This window comes from Diabrotica undecimpunctata, chromosome 1 (assembly GCF_040954645.1).
Source record: "Diabrotica undecimpunctata isolate CICGRU chromosome 1, icDiaUnde3, whole genome shotgun sequence".
Classification (NCBI taxonomy): Eukaryota; Metazoa; Arthropoda; class Insecta; order Coleoptera; family Chrysomelidae; genus Diabrotica; species Diabrotica undecimpunctata.
The window spans coordinates 194,689,657-194,713,531 of record NC_092803.1 but is presented as its reverse complement, the minus strand read 5'-3'; the positions used below and the strand labels follow the sequence as shown (position 1 = coordinate 194,713,531).

At 32.7% G+C, this 23,875-nt stretch overlaps 1 protein-coding gene across 3 annotated transcripts in view; it reads left to right on the top strand.

Annotated features, from left to right (window-relative positions):
* Positions 1–23,875, top strand: part of LOC140432817 (homeotic protein spalt-major-like) — a 407,769-nt gene that overhangs the window by 75,492 nt on the left and 308,402 nt on the right. For all 3 annotated transcript variants that reach the window (XM_072520938.1, XM_072520936.1, XM_072520939.1), the window contains exon 2: positions 7,564–7,602. In XM_072520938.1, coding sequence (XP_072377039.1) covers positions 7,564–7,602 — 39 coding nt within the window. The remainder of the gene's footprint in view (positions 1–7,563; positions 7,603–23,875) is intronic.

The window sequence follows — 23,875 nt, the reverse complement described above, 5'->3', positions numbered from 1 at the left end:
AGAGTGTCTCACCAGACAATAAGGAAACTTTGGTATCAGAATTCAGTGACAATGTGTAAAGGAAAATGTATCAACACTGCACTAACGTTCAGTTGAAACTATGTTTTTATTTATTTCATTTAATAAATTACTAGATTATACTACTACTTATTTTTTTATTATTGCTTATATTTTACTACTACTTATATTTTTAGATTACTGCTTATATTTTTTAAATATAAAATTCTATTTTGTTTTATTGTTCCCCACAAAAAAAGATAAATACTTTGCATAGCCAAGTCAAGTCTAATTCTTATTCCCCATAACTTTTTTCTTTTTTAACCTACAATTTATTATTTTAAGAAAATAGTGTTCACAAGATGGATCTTCAAATGACAGAAAATACAAAATTTATCAGGATTTCACAGTTTTACCTAAAAAATACTTTTTACTTCTCCTGAACATTTTGCTTTAAGTGACTTGACCGGTTTATGCTTTGGACCCTTCAATTATAGTCACAATCTACAACTGTAGATGAAACCACAACACGAACACAAAATTAATTTAGGACTTAATTGCCAACATTAATTATTTTCTGCTTTTACAAATTAAAGCAAATTTTTTTTATTTCATAGTATAATCTTTTTATCAAATATCTACTTTCAATAAAAATGTTAGTTCAATACATTGCGCGGGGACCGTACAGCTGTATTTGGGACTATTTTTGCCCACAATTTTGTCGACATTTACAGAAAAGCTTTATAATTTAGAACAAAAAGCGCACATACAATATCTGATCGAATGTGCTTGTTTAATGTTATGCGGAATGCAAAATTTTGTCTGGCTGAGGTCGAAATCCGCTAAAAAGTATTTTCTGGCGCGATTCCAACAGCCGTCAACATGTTGGTTAGGCACAATTAATATCGTTGTATGCTTTATTATTATTGAACAAAGCAGCCTTATGGCTTTATTGTTGTAGATTAATTTATAAGACATATTTTAGATTTTATTAAATGCCGTTACGAAAACTATTGCATACAATGTATCGTCAAATTAACTTAGTAGTTGATAGTGTAAGCACTATGTTATTTATTTTTAGTCTCAGTAAGGGTCATTGGTCATACATAACTATATAATTAATACATCAAATATTGTAAGTAAAGACTACTAACCTTTTAGTCTTCTGGTACAGTTCATGGTTTTGCGCATTATGAAGAATAGAGCGCTTTTCGTATTTTATTTGTAAAATTTCTGATGCGTGTTTAAGAATAATTATCATAAATAAATATGTACTATGTGATATAAATATGTCATATATCATATAAAAATGTCATTATGTCAAGAGAAATTAGATGCTGCATTGGAATAACGGAAAGCAGAATGAAGATGATAAATACTAGATATATAGTAAGATACAATATTGGTGTATTGAATCAAGAGGTATACATAAACTCATCACCAATTAGCATCAATGCACTCGCAGATAGTAAAAACTCATCACCACAATAGAACCAGAAATTTTAAAATAGACCTGGAGAGATTAACCAACAAATCACTGAGCTACCTGCAACCATGGCAGGTAAACACTATAAAATGCTTGCAAAGCGCTAAGGTTTGATAATTTAAAAGAATAATCAATAGTAACGCTTTAGAAACCAGCGCGCTAAAATGCTGGTGATGAGTTTACCTATCTGTGGTGATGAGTTTACAGGTTTCTAAAAGATGCCCGTTATCACTTCCATATATCTCGGAGGGTCTAATAATTTTATGGGAGTCTATAAAGTGATAAGCTCCTACACATCCGAATCAAGATGACTGATTTCGAAGTCTAAATTTTGCAGTTTGTCATTGGGTTATGTATAATATTATTAGCTCCTAGACTAATGTAGTACTGAAGATTTGACCTTTACTCGAGAGCACAAATGTCAAATCTTCAGGAATGTTTGTGGACCAATTAACAATTCATCTTTAAGCTAATCGAAACATTTTGTTTTATGTAAACCTAATTGTAGTGGGGCAATGCAGTGTTTATTTTTGTAAGCGGAAGTCAAAAGATGTTGTTAAAAGTTTAATAATGAATAAAATACTGATCAAGCGATCAAGATAGGATCAAGGTAAAGAATACCTATATCAATCAATACTTCCAAGATTTTCTTTAGAAAAATGGTATATTACATGAATATTTAGCTCCATATACGCCTCAACAAAAGAGCCGCAGTGAGAGACTATTAAGGATAATTTTTAAAAGTCAAGAATGACTTTATATGAAAAGTGGTTTGGGCGATAACCAGATATAAGGCACATCAAGATTTTCAGCAGTAAAGCTTACATATGGATACCACCACAGATCTGTAAGAGGTTTGATTTAAAGTCAAGAAAATTATTGTTTGATGGACATGATGACTACCTAGGTATTCATCAATTCATAAACTTTGGGATTGCGAGAAAAGAAGAATTAAAGTGAGCTCCAGTATAAATTGGATGTCAAATGATAATAAAAAAGAAATTTTTAGTTTAAAAGTTGAAATCATGATTATATTGCGCAGTAGTTAACGAGATATACTCTTAACTATAGTGTTACTCTGAATAAAATCTTTCTTAATTTTTAGTATTTGGTCGTTTTTTTACCTCCTCTCCTTTCTTCTGCATATTTTATTTGTATTTTTTTATTCTTATTTAAATTTTTCGTCCATTTCTCGTGTTTTTCTTTGAGTATATTGTACGTATTTTTTATGTATATTGCTTCTTTACAACCAAATCCCTTTTGTTTGATGTTTTTAATTCCTACCACTCTTTTAGCCATTTCCCGTGACTTCTTAATATTAACTATTTCACCCTATATAATAAGAGTACTTAGTGTTACTCCGTGGTATCTACCGGAGCCGAGTCGGTTTAAATTGTAAGAGATAATTTATTACATGTGGTTTATACCTGATTAATATGGCATAAAAATCAGGTTTGACATTACGTATGTATTTGTCATAATAAATAATACCCCATTATCTAGAAGATAAAAGCCTACTGCTTTGAAAACTTAATTGACCGTAAAAAGACAAAACGCCGTGAATTTTTATTATTAAAAGGCAACACCGAGCGGATATTGTTCATTATCGAAATTTGAATAATATGATAAAACGACATTATGTTAAACAAAAAGAAGGTAAAATGATAAGGTACTTGAATACATTTGTTCTATTTTTCATAATTCATATATTTCTATTCCGAACGTTACAACTACTATAATATATTCCGCATAATTATCTAGGTAGTTTTCATGTCAACCTTAGTTATGTATATTAATATACACTTTTTAGTTGTATCTAGTATAGATAAAAAACATACATAACCAATGTAGGTTTGATTTTAAAACCATTTCAATAAATATATATAACGGTCAAAAATATCTTTCCTTATTTATGATTTTTAACAATTTGATAAAGTCCATAGAAGCATTATTATATGTGTATAACATATTTCAAGAGAGCATTATTATATATATATATATATATATATATATATATATATATATATATATATATATATATATATATATATATATATATAACATCTAAGATCAACGTTTGTCCCTCTTCCCAAGAAGGCACATGCTAAGCAGTGCAGTGATCATCGCACGATCAGTCTGATGAGCCACACCTTAAAAATATTCCTCAAAATAATTCACAATAGAATTTACAGAAAATTGGAAGAAGATATCGGAGAAACTTAGTTTGGATTCCGGGAGGGTTATGGAACTCGCAAAGCATTATTTGCCTTTAACATCTTGACACAGAGGTGTTTGGATGTGAATCAAGATGTATTTGCTTGTTTCATTGATTACAACAAGGCGTTTGATAACGTCAAGCATGACCAACTTTTAGAGATCTTGGAAGCTAAACAGTTAGACACTCGCGATATAAGAATAATATCTACTCTGTAGTATAATCAGAAAGCAGTCGCACGCATCAAAAATAGCACAACAAATGAAATTCAAATTAAAAAAGGAGTTAGACAAGGATGTGTGCTGTCACCAATGCTATTTAATCTCTATTCGGAAGAAATTATGAAGAAAGCATTGGAGGAAGAAGAGATTGGGATAAAAGTTAACGGCCAACCAATTAATAATATTAGATACGCAGATGATACTGTTTTAATGGCGAAGACAGTAGAAGACCTGCAAGCCATTTTAAACAAGGTAGTCACAGCTAGTGAAGAGAAAGGGTTAACAATGAACGTCAAGAAGACGAAATTCATATTTATTTCAAAAAAACATAGATTGAATGCAAACCTGTACATTCACAATAACGAAATCGAACGGGTGCACAAATATAAATATTTGGGAACAAGCGTTAATAACAACAATGACATCACAGAAGAAATAAAAACTAGAATTGGAAAGGCTTGAGCGGCTTTTGTTAATATGAAGGAGATTCTGGGAAGTCATGACATTAACTTAAACCTGAAAATGAGATTGGTTAGATGCTACATCTTCTCGATACTGCTGTACGGAGTAGAGACTTGGACTTTAAACAAGAGCAATATTGATAAACTAGAGGCCTTCGAAATGTGGATATACAGAAGAATTTTGAAAATACCTTGGACTGACAAAGTAACAAATAGTGAAATTCTTCAAAGAATGAACAAAGAACGGAAGCTGTTGATCACCATCAAGAGAAGAAAGTTGGAATATTTTGGTCATGTGATGAGAGGGAAAAGGTACCGATTGCTCCAGTTAATTATCCAAGGAAAGATTCAGGGCAAACAAAGCGTGGGGAGACGACGTATATCTTGGCTGCGCAATTTAAGAGACTGGTTCCAGTGCACATCTAACCAATTATCACGTAATTCACTTCAGTAATTATTTTAAGCAAATTAGTTATCAAAAGAATTTAGTGAAATTCCCAAATACCAGCCAATGAACTGCATTGCATTTAGTATACACGGACTTTGATTAGTCTTTTTAATTATCAAACCTTAGTGGTTTGCAAGCATTTTATGGTGTTTACCTGCCGGTCAGTGATCAGTTTGCAAATTTCTCCAAGTCTATTTTAAAATCTCTGGTTTTATTGCGGTGATGAGTTTCTACTATCTGCAAGTGCATTTATGCTAATTGGTGATGGGTTTACGTGTACCCTTTGATTCAATACACCGATTATGAGTTACCAAATAGCTTCATCATCTCCATTCTGCTTGAGTTTATTCCATTGCGGCATCCTTATTAAGTTTGTCCATGTTTTCTTGGATCCTACCAGTTCTAATAGCTTTCACACATAATATGTTATGGTCTGACTGTGCAACATCTATTGGCTCCTTGTTTTTAACTGTCCTAGTTTTCTCTCACAGAAAAATTTACTAACTTTTTGGTGGATTTCAACAATTTTTGATTTGAATGATTTTTACCTTATTTGCATCTTCCAGTAAACTAACAGATATTCTGGCATTGTCCTACTAAATTTGAAACATTTTTCTTTAAGGAGCTGTCTCTGCTGTGACAGTTTTTGTTCTAACTTTCGTTTCTATTCCGTATTAATATCTCTAATAATAATACGAAATGCCGCATTGGAATATCCGGAAACATCGTTACCTTAGATGATTCCTAAAAAATTATGTTAGTAATTTTTAAATAAAATTAATTGTCATAATTATTGAATAGCTTAAAAATATTAAGACTGTATTTTACATAAAAAATTTATGTTCTACCTATCCAAATTTCACATCTAAACACCTCCAACCTGTATCGTTTGTAAAATGACCAGTCCATGAAGTTATTACAGTTTTATGTAAATCGTTGTATACCTGGCAAAACGAAACCGAACGCTTTCAAAGCCAGCTAACCTTTCAAACTGATCACGAATAGAAAAAGATGATTTGTAGCACGATATTTGCTAGAAATCCCATTTAGGCAAAAACATTGTGCACAGTGTTTGCACAAAACAAGTTTAGTGGGTTCGTCAATATAATATCCATAATACTGGTTGGACCGTATCAATATTAAACAGCATAATTTATGACTGTTTCAAAAAGAACCGTATAGTACGGTGAAATTTGCATGTGACCTTGTATTTTTTGCAGGGAACAGTATTTTTATAAACAAAATCATACTACAATAAATTACTGAACAAATTAAATAGTAGACATTATTCTACAAAATAAATGAAGTCAACTATATTTTCGAAAAATTTTCGCTCTATTTACATATTCACGACATAATATTAACTACCTCTGTGGTACGTTCTTTAAATTTTAATATTTCTTTTATATCCTACATATTTTTTATCTTTTTCTACTTAATTATTTCCCTTCCTTTTTATGTTTGTTATTATTATATTTCCTCTTCTTTCATTATATCTTGCTTCCAAAGGAGATTATTTTCATAATTATTTAATTAATCGTTATCTCATTCTATTATTATGACAGCTCTGTCTCTACTGGTTGACACTTATTCCTTATACATATTCCTTAATCATCTTTTTTTTACTGCGTTATCCTCTAGCAGTGATTTTTTGTCCTTTTTACATTTTGTTTTAATTTTTTCCTTTTACTTAGAGGCTACTAGTTACACAATGCTTTCAAATGATACTAGGCGTTTCTTAAATATGGTTATTAAGATAATATGCTTCCTCTTCTTCTTTTTATGTAAACACGACTCTGTCTGTTTTTCAATGTGCCTTCAGTAAGTTGTCGTTCCTTCGTTTTCGTGGTCTTCCTACTGATCGTCTTCCTATTGGGGAACCGTTTCTTGCCGTCTTTACTACTCTATTTGTTGTCATTCGGCTTATATGATCGTTCCATTCTACTCTTCTATTTCTTTCGCAATTCTCGATGTTCTCCACCTTGCATCTACGTCGTATATCTATACTTATGGCTCTGTCCCATACCGTTTTACCATTAATTTTTTTAAGTGTTTTTATCGCTGCTGTCTCTAACATGCTTTTTGCTCTATTCACTTGATATTTCACTTCTGTTCATTAAATAATATTTTTATAATTAATTAATTGTAATTTTCTTGTGTAGGTATCACCAGTCATTATTTCTGGTTTACTTTGTATACTCATTATGTACTAATTATGTTTTAATTTAGTGTATTCTAGCACTGGTGCATTTCCTATTCCGTATTATCTTTTCGTTAATTCTGTTGGGTATTTGCTATCTATGGATCAGGTTTCATTAAATTTAATTTTATTTTTCACATCACCTCAAATAGTAATCGTAAATGAATGATAGTATATTCCGACAGGCCAGGAACGAGTGTGTTGAGATATCAAAATGCATCTCGGGATGACTGTATACTAGAAATCTCGGTGGGGGCAAGTCTGAGCACCGGAAATATAGGTGGGAGTGCCAATATTACTTTTGTTAAGCAATTGTAATACGTCCTTCCTAATTTGATTCCTATTTCTGGCAATTAAAAGGGCTTGCAAGTACGATGCAGGAATAAGTTTCGTTTAATATTCAATCCATATTTATATAAAGTTGTGAAACTGAAACAACTATTCTATTTTAAATTTTTCGGTCATCCTATTTATACAATATAATCAATATTTTGCATATTTAAAACACCATTAAGTCATTTTGTTTTTGTTTCAGGTACATTGCCTTCAAGATTGTCTAGTAATAGTGATGGTGGTAAGTTGTTTCCCAATTTTAAAACAATAATTTTACTAAAAGGGTTTCTTGTCTTTTGCAATATATTTTTAAAATTTTACTGCGACATGCTTTTATAATATTTTTTTACTAACACATCGCAGAGTTTCATGTAATTTTGTAATTTGTAACCTATACCACGGGTCACCAAATTACGGACCGCGGTCCGTATCCGGACAGTGAGCTTGTTTTTTGCGGAACGCCGTTAAATTCAAAATATAGTAATACAATAATTATAGTGTAAAATTATAATCAAATCTAAGAAGAAAATGTTCTGGGGCTTCTTTACGCCTTTCCTGGACGCTTGCCAAACATATGAAGCCATTTAGTGCAGCAGCTATCGTTAAAGAGTGTTTTCTGGAAGCAGGAAATTCATTATTTGAAAATAAAAAAAATGTTGTCGATACTATTCAGCGTATTTCAATATCTACTACTTCAAGCACAAGGAATACACAGGTATTGGCTGATAAAACATATAAAACTTTAAAACAAATCTTCATCATCATCATCATTTGGCTCTACAACTCTATGTGAGTCTTGACCGCGTTTACTATTTTCCTCCATTGTTGTCGGTCCTGAGCAGCTATTTCCCATTGCTGTATTCCCATTTTGCGTAGATTCGGGAGTCTTTTGTCACTCGATCTTAGTATGTGGCCAGCTAATCTTATTCGGTTTGCTTTAATGTAGCGTACTATGTTTTCATCTCCATATACTGTCTGGAGTTCATCATTGTGTCTTCTTCTCCATTCTCCTGTTGTCTCTTCTCTGCGAGGCCCATAGATAGTCCGCAGTATCTTTCTTTCCAGTACCAGTAATTTTGTTGTTTCCCGCTGATTCAGAGTCCATGTCTCGCTTTCATACGTTATTGTGGGACGAATTATTGTCTCATACACTCTTATTTTTGCTGGTATTGAGAGTATTTTTGATTTAAGTACGGTCATTAATAAGTAATATGCCCTGTTTTCTGCAATGATCATGGCTGCCACGTCCTTTTCATATTTATTTTCAGATGTTATGATCGCTCCCAGGTAGTTATGAATTCTTTGATGACTTTAAAGTTGTATTCATTGATTGTTACGTTTTGTCTAACCCTTGGTCTTGGGTTCTTCGTAAGCACCATGTACTTGGTCCTATTTTCGTTGACCTTCAGACCAACTTCCTTGGCTCCGTTTTTGAATAGGGTGAAAACTTCTTTTGCATCTCTGGTGGACTGTGCAATTGTGTACACGTCATCCACAAACGCCAATAGTATTTTTAATCCTTGGGCGGCAAATCCGTTTGTCAGTTGTGGTTGAGCTTTCCTTACCGCATGTTCCAGTGCAAAATTAAATAGCAGGGGGGCGAGAGGATCTCCTTGTCTAAGCCCGGTGTTAATCTTGGCTGTCAGTAAATATTTTGCTTTGGCATAAGATGAGTCATGCAACATTACAGATACAGCACAGCTTGTCATTTTCGTGCGGTAACTGGACAGAACCAGTGAAGAGTTTGTTGAAGAACTTTTGACTATTTTGCCAATGTCAGGAACTACTACAGGAGAGGATTTACACAAGGCTGTGGTGGACTATTTTGGCAAAGATAGTGTGGATTTAAAAAAAGTTATTTCGATCCTCTCTTCGAGCCTCAAGGCTATCTTCCTAAACGAGGTGGCCTAGTTGCCTGGTTTCAACTACGTAACCAGTATGATCTCCTGAGGGGGGGTTCCAACTACTGGAGGGTTTCTGGGTAACCCCTCCTCCGGTTACGCCACTGCCTGGTTTAGTGCTAACTGTCCGGACCGCGGAAGTGTAGTAGGTTTTCGAAACGGACCCTCAGGGAGTATAATTGGTGAGCCCTGATCTATACGACCAATATTAATGTCACATTCAGTGCTGTTTTTCCAGAAATTGGCAGTATTTCCTAGCAGCGTATTTTATTAAAAAAGTAAATGAACGAAATAAAATGTGTGTTCAAAATTTAATTACTATTAATTCAATTAAAACTGTTTGCGGCCGCTTTTTGATTGGTCGTGTTTTTAATGTATTCTCCTGTTCTTAAATGTATGTAGAAATGTGAGTTTGATTAACTGGGTTATGAACATAGTAATCTTGCAGTGGGATCTTAGACTAAACTACATGATTTAGAGCCGCTTCCTTGAAGTTGGCGAAAGAGAGCAATTCTTGACTTTTTGTAGATAAAAGTCCATGTCCTTTGTGGACTTGGATTATAATTTCAGTAATTTTTTAGATAGGCTTGTCTGTATTTTTCTCTACTTTTCCTTATCTTTATAAATGACATCATTAACTTAAAAATCGATGGGAAAATTTTTCTTTTTGCTGATAATACCAGTATCCCCTGGAGGAACTCTAATATTGCAACTATAGCTTCTGACTTACTAAAAATAAAAACCTGGTCCGACTCTTATTTACTCCCTTTTAACGTGGATAAGACAGTAACATTATCCTATAAAGGAGCTCTTCAAACCTTGCTTTTTAATAACAACCAGATCAGTATTGTCGATTCTGTAAAATTTCTTGGTATTTTTATAGACAACAACCTTAAATGGTCCCTTCATATTGATTTATGTAAGAAAGTAGCCTCAGCCTGCTATGCAATAAGATCTGTTTTGAAGGAAATCAATTTAACATCTTCCAAAATAGCATATTTTTCTTTGTTCGAGTCTAAACTTCGATATGGTCTTCCTTTTTGGAGTTCTAGTACAGCTGCCCAATCTGATGTTTTTATGTAATTTCAGTAAAATTTAAATTGTTATTGTTATTTTTTTGCCTTTTTTTAAACTTTCTCCATAAAATTGTACACTTTTCAGTGACAATAAAGCATATATTTCTATTCTATTCTATTTTAAAAAGTTTTCACAAAAGCTTTATTCTACAACTGTTTTTTCTCTAGAACTTTTTGATGATTGATATCGTAGTCTTGTTAATTTAGGATTTCTCAGGCAGCTGCCATAGTTTTGGAGTGGGTACTGTATCAAAAACTTTGGTAAGATCTACAAAAGAACAATGAATTATTGTCCCTGTTTCTACTTACTTTCTTCTCGTTTACTTGAGTTAAGATTAATACATAATCACACGATTGGTCTATTCTAAACCCTTTTTATTCTCCAATTTCGTTGTATATATATTCTCATTCTACTCTATCTCAGTATTTACATATTTCTAAAGAATGTTATGACATAGAAGAAATATTTATATAACATGTTCCCAGAGACAACTATGGCATTCAGCACTCAAACTGTTCACTCTGACTGACGCCTTTAACAAATCCACGAACACATACCTGGCTATTTATGATTCTTTTAAAAATCTTCGTAATAAATTCATCCAAAGTACAAGGCAAAGCCGCAAAAAGCAAAATCTGATATTGCAATATATCTTTTTAACGCGTAGGCCCCGGTAAAGTTCATAAAATTAATAAGACTGATAAAATCTATTTAATGCTTTATTTTTTTCGTTTTCTTTCCATTCAAAAATCTTACCTGTTCTCACAAATGTAGATATTATGTTAAGAGAATAACGAATGGCTTCCCATATGCATTCATACGAGGTTTAAAGAGGTAGAAATAAAAATAAAAATGGAAATTAATAGCTTCAACGGGGATCATTAGTTTTTAAAATCAATAACTTTATTGGACTGTATGCTTTTAGAAAGATTGTTTTATTAAGATATGTTCATAGTTAGGATAGTTAATTTGTATTTATTAAATTGCTTTTCTACTAAAAATTTGCTAGTATTTGAAGCTAGGATTTGTTAAGCTATTAACCTAAAGAGATACGATCTTAAGATATTTCTTTTGCACTCTAAAGGACCATTTATTTTCACTTTGAATTCTTTTGTTTATTCTTCAAATACTCTAAAATAAGAATAACTTTTTGTATGCGGTTTAACAATTGCTGTTTGATTTTTCTTCTTTTTTTTATACGTTAGATCTATGACCTCTGTTTACTGGATAATAATTAGTCTTGTTTGTGATTTCAAAGATTTCAGCTGTCTTGCCGTCTCTTTGGTGGTCTTATGTGGTGTTTGTGGTGGTGTTTTTTTCTATATCTGGTTACATCTTTAACATTACATTTTTGCTTAATGTCTTCGTTTTATTATTAATAATAGTGATAAGTAATTTATCTTATAGATAGATCTTTATTTTAGCTATTCTTCTGGCCTGTTTTGTTTTTTTCTATATCAGCTCTGTCTTTATTGCGTATTGGACGAACGCAAGCAATTGTTTTTGTTTTGTATCCTAAATTCTTGTCTTTTTCCACACCCTACCTTTTAACGCAGCTGCAGTAGTTGCAGCATTTCTGACTTGGTTTGCTGTTTCTTTATAGATATCTCATGGCTTCACTCCAAAATAAATAAAACACCTAACGTAGTCAATTAATATTATTATTTTCCTTCGATCTCTGGTTTGCATGTGATTGGTTAGTTTCTTCTTCTTAGGGTGTTGTCTTCTTTCGAAGATTGGCGATTATCAAGATTATTTGAACTCTGTTCACTGTTGCGATAAAAAGATGGTTGAAAGACCAATTAAACCACTCTAATATTTGCACTCTAGTGTCGAAGAAAAAGATAGTGATGATGATATCCAACCTCCGATCGAGAGACGGCACTTAAAGAAGAAGAAGTCGAAGAGAATATTGCACAGCCATGACCTTCGTCCCCTCATGGAATTGGTTCTTTAGAGAAGGATAAATTCAAATGCTTGGGGTTGATAATCACGAAAAAGGCAACAACAGAGGAAGAAATTACACAAAGATTAGGACAAACAAGAACAGTAATCCGACAACTTAACTCAGTATGGTGGGATAGACACCTAAATATGAAGACAAAAACACAGATTTATAAAGTATTATGACATATGGGGCTGAAAATTGGATCATATACAAGAAAAACAGCAGTAAGATAGTAGCAACAGAGATGGAATGCCTGCGAAGATGCTGCAGAGTAACACGAATGGATAGGAGAAGTAATGACGAAATAAAGCAAAGAACATCAACAGAAACAGACATACTAATATACATAGAACAAAAAAGACTAAAGTGGTATGGACATGTAAGAAGAACTAGTGGCAGCAGATGCATAAAAAGAATAACCGAATGGAGCTGGAAGGCCAGATAATAGAAAAAGTGATTGAGTTTAAATATCTAGCCATCACATTATCTAGCTACGGAAAGCTCAAAACTGAAGTGAGTATCCATTTCCGGAATTTCCATTTCCGAAGTGGAAATTGAAACGTCAAAATAAACGTATTTTAAATTAAAATTGTGGTTAATTGTCAATAAAAATATTAAATTATGAAGTGAGATACTTTTTCTGTCATTTCCCTTATAGAATAATCCAGTTTTTTATCGAATTCAAGTGTTTACCAAAAAAGTTGTACCGTATGACGACAAACGAATCAAGTTTATTTAGAAATCAGAATTTAAAGTAATCCGATTACAGCTTGATCGAAGGCATTTCGATATTTATTATTTATAACCCTTCGATGTCGGAAAACATGTTATTTAAACGGCCAATATGTCATTACAATCAGTCAGAATAATAATATACCCGTTCCGAGAATCGAACATGTCTTTGACGGTCTCTGTCCTGTGTGCGTACGTCTGTGTTTTGTGTTTGAGTAAGTGTCATTCAGTGGTGACAATGTGCGGCTGCCGAGTTGCTTTCCTAATATTAGTATTCACTGGAGTTACGCGGGGTAACATACGGGCCCACCTGCGTTGACTATTCTCTATTAGCGATATATATAGTACGGGAATAATATTTGAAATGTATTTTCTTTATTAAAAAAAAACTAGAGTATTTACAAACAGTCTAGCTCATTACACACTCTTATACTTTATATATTTGCTCCACAAACCTTGTAAGTCTCGGACATAATAACACAATTATTACCGTAGTACATTTAAAAATAAAATTACATAAGTGGTAACAATTTTAGAATACTTTAATTAACACTAAAAATATATTCAAACCAAATATTGTAAATGTCCTTTCCCTACTATTTCCAATGAGACATTTTCATCACTCACAATCACAATCACACGCAATATTTTCTATTCCAGTCTATTCAGAGACTATTCTCCTCTCGGTTTTTGATGATATTATTTCTTAACTAATTTTAGATACACTCCAGGAATCTTTTCCTGTTATGCCTTTCTCATTTGGGCGTTTGGGCTTCTCTATAAGGCCATTTTACCCATCCTTTTATGGCTCGTTCTATAGACTGTCCTAGTACTTTTAAGAGAGGGTGTTGCTACAAGCCTACTTTTTTATGTTGGTACACATTTTTTGTTTACAAGCCTTTCTCAGCAACATTAAGAGCGTTTTCAAAGCGATAAAGTGGATTTTGTGCATCGATTCATCACTATGGATGAGACTTGGGTCTATCACCATGATACTGAATTGAAACAGGATGCTAAAGAGAGGTATGAACCTGGTTCTTTAAAAAAGAAAAAGATCCGGTTTGAAAAAAAAATCCTTTTTAATTATAATAATGCACAGTGTCCGTGTCATATAAGCATATTGACAGTGGCTAAAATCCATACATTAACTTTATTCGCACTGTTTGAACATCCATCTTGTTCACCAGATTTAGCCCTAGTAATTTCAATTTGTCTCAATATCTAAAAAAAATTATGCGTGGAAAGCGTTTTTCATCAATTGATGAGGTCAAAACAGCGATGGAAGCGTATTTTCCAGATTATCACTTCAAGGGCGAAATTCATAAATTGGAATATCGTTGTAACAAGTGAATTGATGTTTAGCGAGACTATACTGAATAATAGAGTGTCTTTCAAACCATAAAATTGTATTTTTCTTATCGAAATGCAAAAATTATTGAACAGCTCAATAGCTCAGCTATTTTTTTGTTTGTTTTCGTCCTCTTGCTAGATTTCAGCATTTTTATTTCCCGTTGATCTTATGCCTATAACGATGCATTTCAACGTTACTCAATAGAGGAGCGGATCATTGTGAACTTCTATTAACGCTCAACTCAAACCAAACTCAATTAGCTGATATTAAAATGTATTAGGAATTCAGTTCATTTTAATTTTTTCCATTTCTATTATACTTTCTTGTTTTCCTTATCTAGATAGTTTCATATATTTCACCTTATATTTATATTTCCTATCCTCATCTTTCTCACATTTTCTTTCGCATATTCTACTTGAATGTATACTTGGTGTGTCCTCTGATTCTTATCGGATGATAGCCAGTGCATTATCGCAGTAAGGAGCGATATTTTTGCTTCTCAATATATTCCTTCCATTTTGGTTGCGTGGTTCTCTACATTACGAGAAAATGATGCATGCTGTCTCTTTTATTATTAATATATCTTTTTTTGATGTGCCTATCCGTTACGAATATTGGCGATCATCATGGCAATCTTTCTCTTATCTGCAGCAGCGCAGAAAAGCTGCACAGATGTTGTATTGAATCAGATTCTAAGGTTCTTTAACCAAGATGTTCTTCTTCTTCCTGGACCTCGTTTTCCAAATATTTTTCCTTGCAGGATGGCTTGAAGGAGAGTATATCTGGATTCATTTCGCATAATATGTCCGAGGAATTGTAACTTTCGAGATTTCATGGTGTTCAGTATCTCTCGGTTCTTATTCATTCTTCTGAGGACCTCCTCATTTGTGACTCGGTCAGTCCAGTTTTGCAGACAGTTAAAAAGGTTTAAGTATCACTAAATACCATGGACTGAATATTAAACAAAAAAACTATATGGTATATTTTATATACTAAATTCAAAGCTTCTAGTAACAGCTAACAGCTAATTAACAGGATTCACAGCAGGACTACACATATCTTGGAACCAATATAAACAGCGAATTTGACCAATTTACCGAAGTAAAAAAACGCATAGAGAAAGCAATTTTCATAGTCATGATTTACCACTCAGAATTAGTCTCCATCATCAAATGTTGTTTTTTTTTACCTTATTGTAAATAGTAGATGCTTTTACTGAATTGACTGTGAAATACAAAAAAATAACTTTTTTATAGATGCCAGGCCATAAAGGAATTACTGGTAACAAGCTTGCTGTTAGTCTCGCTGAAGAAGGAGCTGGTATTACTTTTATCGGATCATAACAACGATACGAAATGGAATATAACATTGCTTACAATTCTATATCTTTTGGACTAAAACAGAGACGTGGTTGATGTAAAAAATATCTTTAGATCGCACTGTAGGAAATAAACCTCTTGAAAATCTACAATCTATAAATCCTAATATATATAATTACAATTTTAATGGGAATAAGCCGCAAATGTAGTTTCAATTTCCACTTCAGAAATCGTTCTAAAAATACGGGTATTTTGACAAGTGGAAATTGAAACGTCAATAAACTTATTTTATATAAGTGATTAGACCATTACTTCATGGAAATTCATTTTTTATATAACAATAAAACACTGAAAACTTAAATTTTCAAAACTTCCACAAAATTTATTATAAACTGTTATCACCACAGCTGTTTCGACAGCGTGCCTTTCTCAAGTGATCTATTTTTAGTATGTGTCTACACTTTATAGTCTTTAATTGAATAGGTTGAGGAGGGAAGAACTGTGTGTCTAAAGTTGGTCATTCAGAATTATGTCTGTATTTTTTAATTTGTTGATTTCCATGTTTTTCTATTATTGAAAGCCCTTTTATGTTCTGCTATACGTTTGTTATAAGTTCTACTAGTTTGACCGATGTAAGTTTTTGGGCAGTCGCCACATTTGAGTTTCTATACACCACTGTCTAAGTACTTTTTCTTTTGGCTTTTGTTGTTTTTAACATAATTGCCCAAGTTGTTCTTTGTTCTAAAAGCTGGTGTTATTCCTTTCTTTTTATGTGTTTGGCTATTTTTGTTGATATCTTGCCTGTACATGTAATCAAGCAGAAGGTCTTCCTTCTCAAGCGATTCAGTTAAAGACTATCAAGTGTAAACACATACCAAAAATAGATCACTTGAGAAAGGCACGCTGCCGAAACAGCTATAGTGATAAGAATTTATAATAAATTTTATGTAAGTTTTGAAAAAGTGTTTTATTGTTATATCCTCCTGAGACCTGATGTCCAATTAAATGGACATTTACGTTTTATATATTTTTTTGGAAAGAACTAAATTTACAGCGCCGAGTCCCACGGTCCATCGTAGTGTATATACAAGTGACCCTGACAACAGCGCGCCGTATTACTGTGACCACATTATAACTTAGTTAACCTGTTAATCTCAAGTGACAAAAATGGCGGGCAGTTATAGAAAAACAATTGATGGTAAGTAGCTAATTTTATTAGATTATTAACCTAAATGTTGCTTAGTCTAATAACTTAGGATATTATAAATGCATTCATGCGATGTAGTTGTCTTATCAAACCATTTTTAAATTGTTTTTTATCTAAAACGGGGATGTCCTTTTTTATGGACGTCAGGTCCTTAGGCATACATAAAATATTATATTAGACTTTTTTGTTTCAGCTGTGTTTGGTAATAAAAAATATTTAAGACCCGAAGTTGACATTGAAAGACTTCTTGAATGCCTGGAAAATTCAGATATAGACGTTTCAGATTCTGAAAACTCTGATGACGGCTTTGATCCAAATGAAGAATCGTATCAGCCTCAGCAATCAGATTCGGCCCAACATACAGATGATGAACAAGATACAGAAATGCCACCCGAAGATGAATTAGATAACGTGCCACTCAGTGAACGAAAAAAAAAGGAGAACCGAAATACATGGAAAAAAATGGGTGTTTTTGTCCCTCAGCATATAGACTTTACTGGAATTGTCGATACAGTCTACGAGAGGCAAAATTGGAAAGTTGAAAACTATGTCGGTATGTATTTTGATGATTCAGATTTTGAGAATATTTGTAATTGTACAAATATTAAATTTTTGCAAGAAAAAGGAAAACCTTTGAACGTTACTCTAACGGAGGTGAAAAAATTTTTTGGAATATCTATTCTAATGTCCTGTCTGAATTATCCACAAATTAGAATGTTTTGGGCTAAGACAACAAAAGTCAACAGCATTGCACAAGCCATGACTCGTGATAGATATTTTCAAATCAGGAGCAACTTAAAAGTAGTTATTGACGCTGATGTGCCTCAAGATCAAAGAAATGCTGACAAATTATTTAAGATCCGGCCTTTAGTTGACAGAATACGAAGAGGTTGCTTGACACTTCCAAGATACAATGAGGTTGCTATGGACGAACAAATGATACCTTTTACGGGCGTGTGTAACATGAAACAATTTGTTCGAGGTAAACCTAACCCAGAAGGATTAAAAAATTTTGTCTGTGCCACTCCCAAAGGATTAATATTAGACTTCGATATTTATCAAGGGAAAAATACATTTCTGCAGAATGATGATGATGTTAAGAAGTTAGGTGTTGGTCCATCCGCAGTTATTAAGTTATCTACAACGTTATTAGACGGAACACATGTGTTCATCGATAGATATTTCACCACCTTACCTTTACTTGAGTACATGTTAAACAAAAATATTTTTTTAACTGATACAATAATGAGATCCAGAATACCCAAAGCAGTTCATATAACATCGGATAAGGTGATGACTCGATTGGGTCGTGGTTCATCTGAGCAGGATGTAAGAGCTGATGGAAAAATTAACATAGTCCAATGGTATGATATGAAATCAGTTATGCTAGCGTCAACTGCATTGCAAATATAACCTTCAGATGAATGTAAGCGGTGGTCAAAAAAGGACTCCCGATATATTGAGGTACCTAGACCAAACATTGTTAAAAAGTATAATGAATGCATGGGGGGAATAGATTTAATTGACAGGATGATAAGTTATTATAGAATGGGAGCTAGAAGTACAGTCAAAACCATTTTTCACTTATTTGATCTTGCGATTGCCAATTCTTGGATTCTATACAGAGATGACCATAAGCAACTTGGTGATGCTAATAAAACCGTTATGAAGTTCCTGGAATTTAAAATAGCTGTTTCCGAGTTGCTCCTTAAAGACAACATTTCTGAAAATTCTGATTTTGGGAACACTTCAACATTAGTAACTAGAAACAGTTCCAATCCTAGACCATCACTTCAAACTTCTACTAAAAGAAAGATACAACACATTCCTGCAATGGCATCCGAGTTAAAAAATTCTGTTAGATGTAAGCTTCCAGGTTGCAAGGGTAAAACAAAAGTTTATTGTGAATCATGTGACATATTTTTATGTTTAACGGGAAATAACAATTGCTTTAAACAGTTTCATTTATAATAATTTTTTATTGATGCGATCCTGATGTCCTTTTGAATGGACATAATTTTTTTCATATTTAACAACAAAATAAAAATTTAGAAAAATTTACATGTGTTTTTATAATCAACATCATACGAATTTTACTATTTAATCAAAAAAAAAAACAAAAAGAATCAGCTCAGGTCTCAGGAGGATAAAAACTTATTTTAATCTTTAATTGTGGCTTATTCCGAATAAAATAATAAATCCTAATAGTAAGAGTGTTTTGTTGGTTTGTAAATCGTAAGAAACACCAGAAGAAACTCGGATTGCACTTCTGTATAGAAAGGAGTTGAACTTTTTGTCTTTATGTACCATAGCATAATTAGCCAACGTTAGAGATCGTCACAGCGAATGATTCATGAATAGCATATACAAAAGCGATCCAGGGTTTGTAATAAGGTATATTCTATTCCTAACTTATACAGTTTGTTTTTTACTTTTTTCAATATTTGGCGTTCTTTTAATAACGTCTTTGGGTAATGAAATCCCACTATATTCTACAGATAACTTGGAACAGCAAATTTTTTTGCTTACTAAAAGAAATACATTTGCTTTGTTTTCTCTTTTTTTTTTGCTATCTAGTTCTTTAAAACTATTAGTAAATCTTTGTTTTTATTGCGTGAAAGGTATTAAATGTAACAGACATTTATTAGCGTTAAATTTGTAATATGCGAAATATAACAATATTTTTAATTTTTCAATATCACCTCATCTTTTACCTAGACTATAATTCTCTAATAGTATCATATCGCGCCAGACGCAGACGGTCTAATTACGTTCTTAAAGTTGTCATAAGCGTTAGGCATGCTCATTTGTCGCGCTCGGGACGTTTTGTCATTCTTTTAGCAATTAATATGGCGCGTATCCATCATCCTGCCTTCATTAACTGCGAAAGGACCAATTTACAACTTTCCTGGTGGTTATTTAAGCACTTCAACTTTTCTGCATACCGATTTATTATCAGCTCACGTTTAGCGTTATGTTCGTCACTGAGACACGTCTGTCTTTTGCTATTATTTTTTATACGAGGGATCTGGAAAATATAAATTATTGGCTGTTGCAAACTTACTGAGTATAGAAGAAGCCTTTTGTTACACTGGTATCTGACAAATAATAATGTTTCTTTTACTAGACTTTTCTGTAATATCGAAATATTTTCTGGATATCGTATGTCCATATTCTTTTCCAAATTGTGTGTTCTCGTATTTATCGTAACCATCTGAAATAAATAAAGAAACGTATGGCAAAAATTAAAACGGCTTTTATCTAAGTAAGTTCACAAGAATGCTATTTTGATAGATTTTGACAAAAAACAGGATTAAAAGACTGTAAAATCCGCTGAATACAAATTCGTGCTCCCATTTGAAAGCTGAATTGTCACTTTGTGATGACTGCGGACACTGAACCCATTTAACATAATGTGGCATCATATTACATTGATCATTTTATTACTAAATTTGAATACTAAATATGTATATATTTTTTTATCTCTTTTTTTTTGTTCATTTTTAACCCTATAACGCCGAATTTTTAATGTATTCAAAAAAATTTTTTTTTTTGTTTCTTATTACTTATTTTGCTATTATTAATTTACAGATTAAAAAAAAAACAGTTTTTTTTAAATATTAGGTGTTTTGTTTAGAAATAACTCATGATTTAAATTTTGAAAAGTTTTGATTTTTTGCTTAATTTTACATACATAGTAATGCACAATATTGATATAAAAGACATAATAAATTTGAAAAACATCAATTTATTATAAATTAAATACAAAAATAGAAGTTATTATGTAGTGTGGAAATGTATAAAACAGTTCTTTTCCTTTGTAATGCACAGGTGTACTTTACATTTGGTGCACATATATACTGGAGCACTTCTACAATTGATATTTTTACACCTACCCCTATCTGTGACCATGGGCAAGTGGTCAAGCCCATCTAGACGTATGTCTGCTACCGGAATACTTTTAGTGGCTGGACCTAGCTTCTTCTTTTTTGAAAATTCTGCATCTGTGCTGGTTTTTGATGGACGACCCCTTTTTGATTGTTGGGTTCTTTTCCCTTCCAATAGCAGTGCCTCTGCAATGCTCATTTTAAATTCTTGGAGATTAACTATGTTTCTTTTAGGTACCTGTAAGGATTCGCAGTCTCTTCTGTAAATGAGCCAAGAGTTTACCACAGTAACATCTAAAAAGTGAAAAAACAATTTGTGATAGAACTTTTTAGATCTAATATGAATTCTGTAAAGAGCAATTAATGCATCCATTAGGTCCACTCCACCCATAAATTGGTTATAGGTTTTGACAATAGCTGGACAGGTAACTGTAATATTCTGTTTAGTCTTTTTGTCATATCGCTCGCATGTTTCAGTAGGTTCTGCAGACGAAAATGTTGATAGCAAATTGACTACCCGATTATCAGCCCATTTTACTGCTCTGACTTCAATATTATCTACTAGAGTCGAGACTTCTTGGAAGGATCCTTTACCTTTTTTTAGTAAATCTTTATCCTTGTTTAGAGGAACTCCCGATAAGCGATTTATCCTTACTGTTCCAAGGCAATAAATTTTCTTTTTTGCCAAATGCACCATCAGAGCTAGAGAGGTAAACCAATTATCGAAATATAGGAGATGATTTGCACCTACAGGAATATGAGTGGCTAATTGCAGTACCACATTGGAACTAGCTCCTAAATCTGGTTCTCCAGTTACTGGTTGGATTTTTTCAGAATATATAAAAAAAATCATACATAATTCCTTTCTCATCACAAAGAGCAAATAATTTGTAGCCCCATTTGTGTGGCTTGCTGGGTATATATTGTTTAATGCTAGATCTGCCTTTGAATGGTACTATCTGTTCATCAATACATAACATTTGAGGCATTGGAATTTCTCTAAATTTCGCCTGTAAATGATTTATCAATGGCCTTATTTTGAATAGTTTGTCATATGTGGTATTATCTTCTGGTATTTTCGAATTATCGTTAAAATGGATTTTGGATTTTATTTCTTCCCACCGATCCCTGGTCATTACTTCTGATACAATTGGACAGTTTAACTTAGTTTTCCAATACAATCTTGAGTTGGATAGTTTTACCATGGACATTGCCAATAAGGACCCTAAAAATTGTTCCAATTCAGGAATTAACAATGACAGACTTTTATTGGGATTTTCTTGAATGGCATACAAGTTTGACTGCTCAACTATGTGAGTCAGAATATCTTCCGAAAAAAAATTTCTAAAATATTCCACAGGTCGCTTTACAACTCCAGACGGCTCTAGTTGACCTAACCATATAGGAAGTGGTTTAGCAGAATCTTCAGTTGACACATGTCGCCAAAGTGGATAGGTTTTACGACTCTTTGATTTTAATGTTTCTGGTGCAGCTACTGTTTCTCCACTGGCTTCACTTTTTTCAGTACTATCGTCAGATTCATCTATAATAAAAAAGGAGTATAAATGAGTCATTTCAAACTATAATACAAAGAGGCAAAGCAGTCAATACAAATGACTAGAAAATTATAAAAAGAACTATAAAAATAATTACCCAAATCCTCGAAATTAATATCAGAACCATCTACAGTATCTGTACTACTCTCATCCATTAAGAGAAGACGTTTTTTTGCCATAAAACGCTGCGCAATCCATAATTATTTTGATCAATCTCAAAAAATCCAAAAGACGAGAGTGACGATTTCGTAACGCTTAAAATTTTCAATAAAAATACAGAAAAATAATTAATTTTAGCACATATTACCTTCGCCAAACGATAATCGTCCTTCTAGAAGTATGTAAAAAAAAATCCAACGTTCATATGCTGCTTGATTCCAATTTATAACAATAAACACTCCACAGTACACTATAACCTAACTTTTCATTAGTGCACTGTCAAACAGAAACATCTCACGTGAATGTGCCGCGCGAACGTAATCAAAACGGGTTTGCTATATTTTCACTGAAATGTAACGATACCGATCCCGTCGGCGTAGCCGTCCTACATGGGTTATTTTGTGCATAAGACCAGTGTTTATCAAACGTTACGAAAACGTCACGCTCAGCGTTATAGAGTTAAGTTAATTTTTTTTTTAAATAATATTTTTTCATTATGTTAACATTTGTTGGGATCGATATGGACACTAAATACGCTTATGGGTCGGTATAAGCAATTGATACACACAAGAGGACCGCAGAAAGGTTGTGAATATACGAGATAAAAATAAAGGTGAGTTAGAGAGGTTGATGACGAAAATATTTTGATACATATTTTCGTTCTCACATCCTCAACCAGTATATTATATAATCTTGTACATTGAGAACTGTACAAGCAACATTATTATTTAGTTACAAAGCTCAACAGGCCTAGAGCTAAAATATGATTAATATAATACTTATAATTTAAAAACATCTCTGTTTAGCCCTCTTCCTTTTAATTCTCATCACGTGCCTTATCCATCTCACTTTCGGTGTCTTTTTTTGTCTGTTTACAAAACCTCTAGCTCCCGATTTGTTTGTCGCACCCAACCTTCCACCATGTTTTTGTCTCCATATATATAGCTCTGAGCATTTTCCTTATCCATCTTTCCAATTTCTCTGTATTTGCTATTTTAACTTTTATTGCTTAACTTTATTTTTCTTGATACATTTTATCAGTGGTCTTAGGCTTCCCATATTTTTATTTCCCTTTGATAACCTAGCATTCAGTTCCCATTCTTCGTGACCTTTCTCTTTTATAATAACTCCGAGATACGTAAAACAGACCACTTTCTCGAAATTATATTCCCTTTATTTTATAAATTCATTAGATATGAAAGTAAACTGTCCCTCTCCTTTTTGCTCTGTATTTTCGAGCATCACGTACTTTGACTTTTCCTGATTTTTGGGTCAAAATGTTTTGTCTCCTTTTCTAATATATTTATAACATTAATTAATTCTTTTCTTGTTTTCGTTAGAATAGTAAGATCATCAGCGAATGCCAAACATTAATGT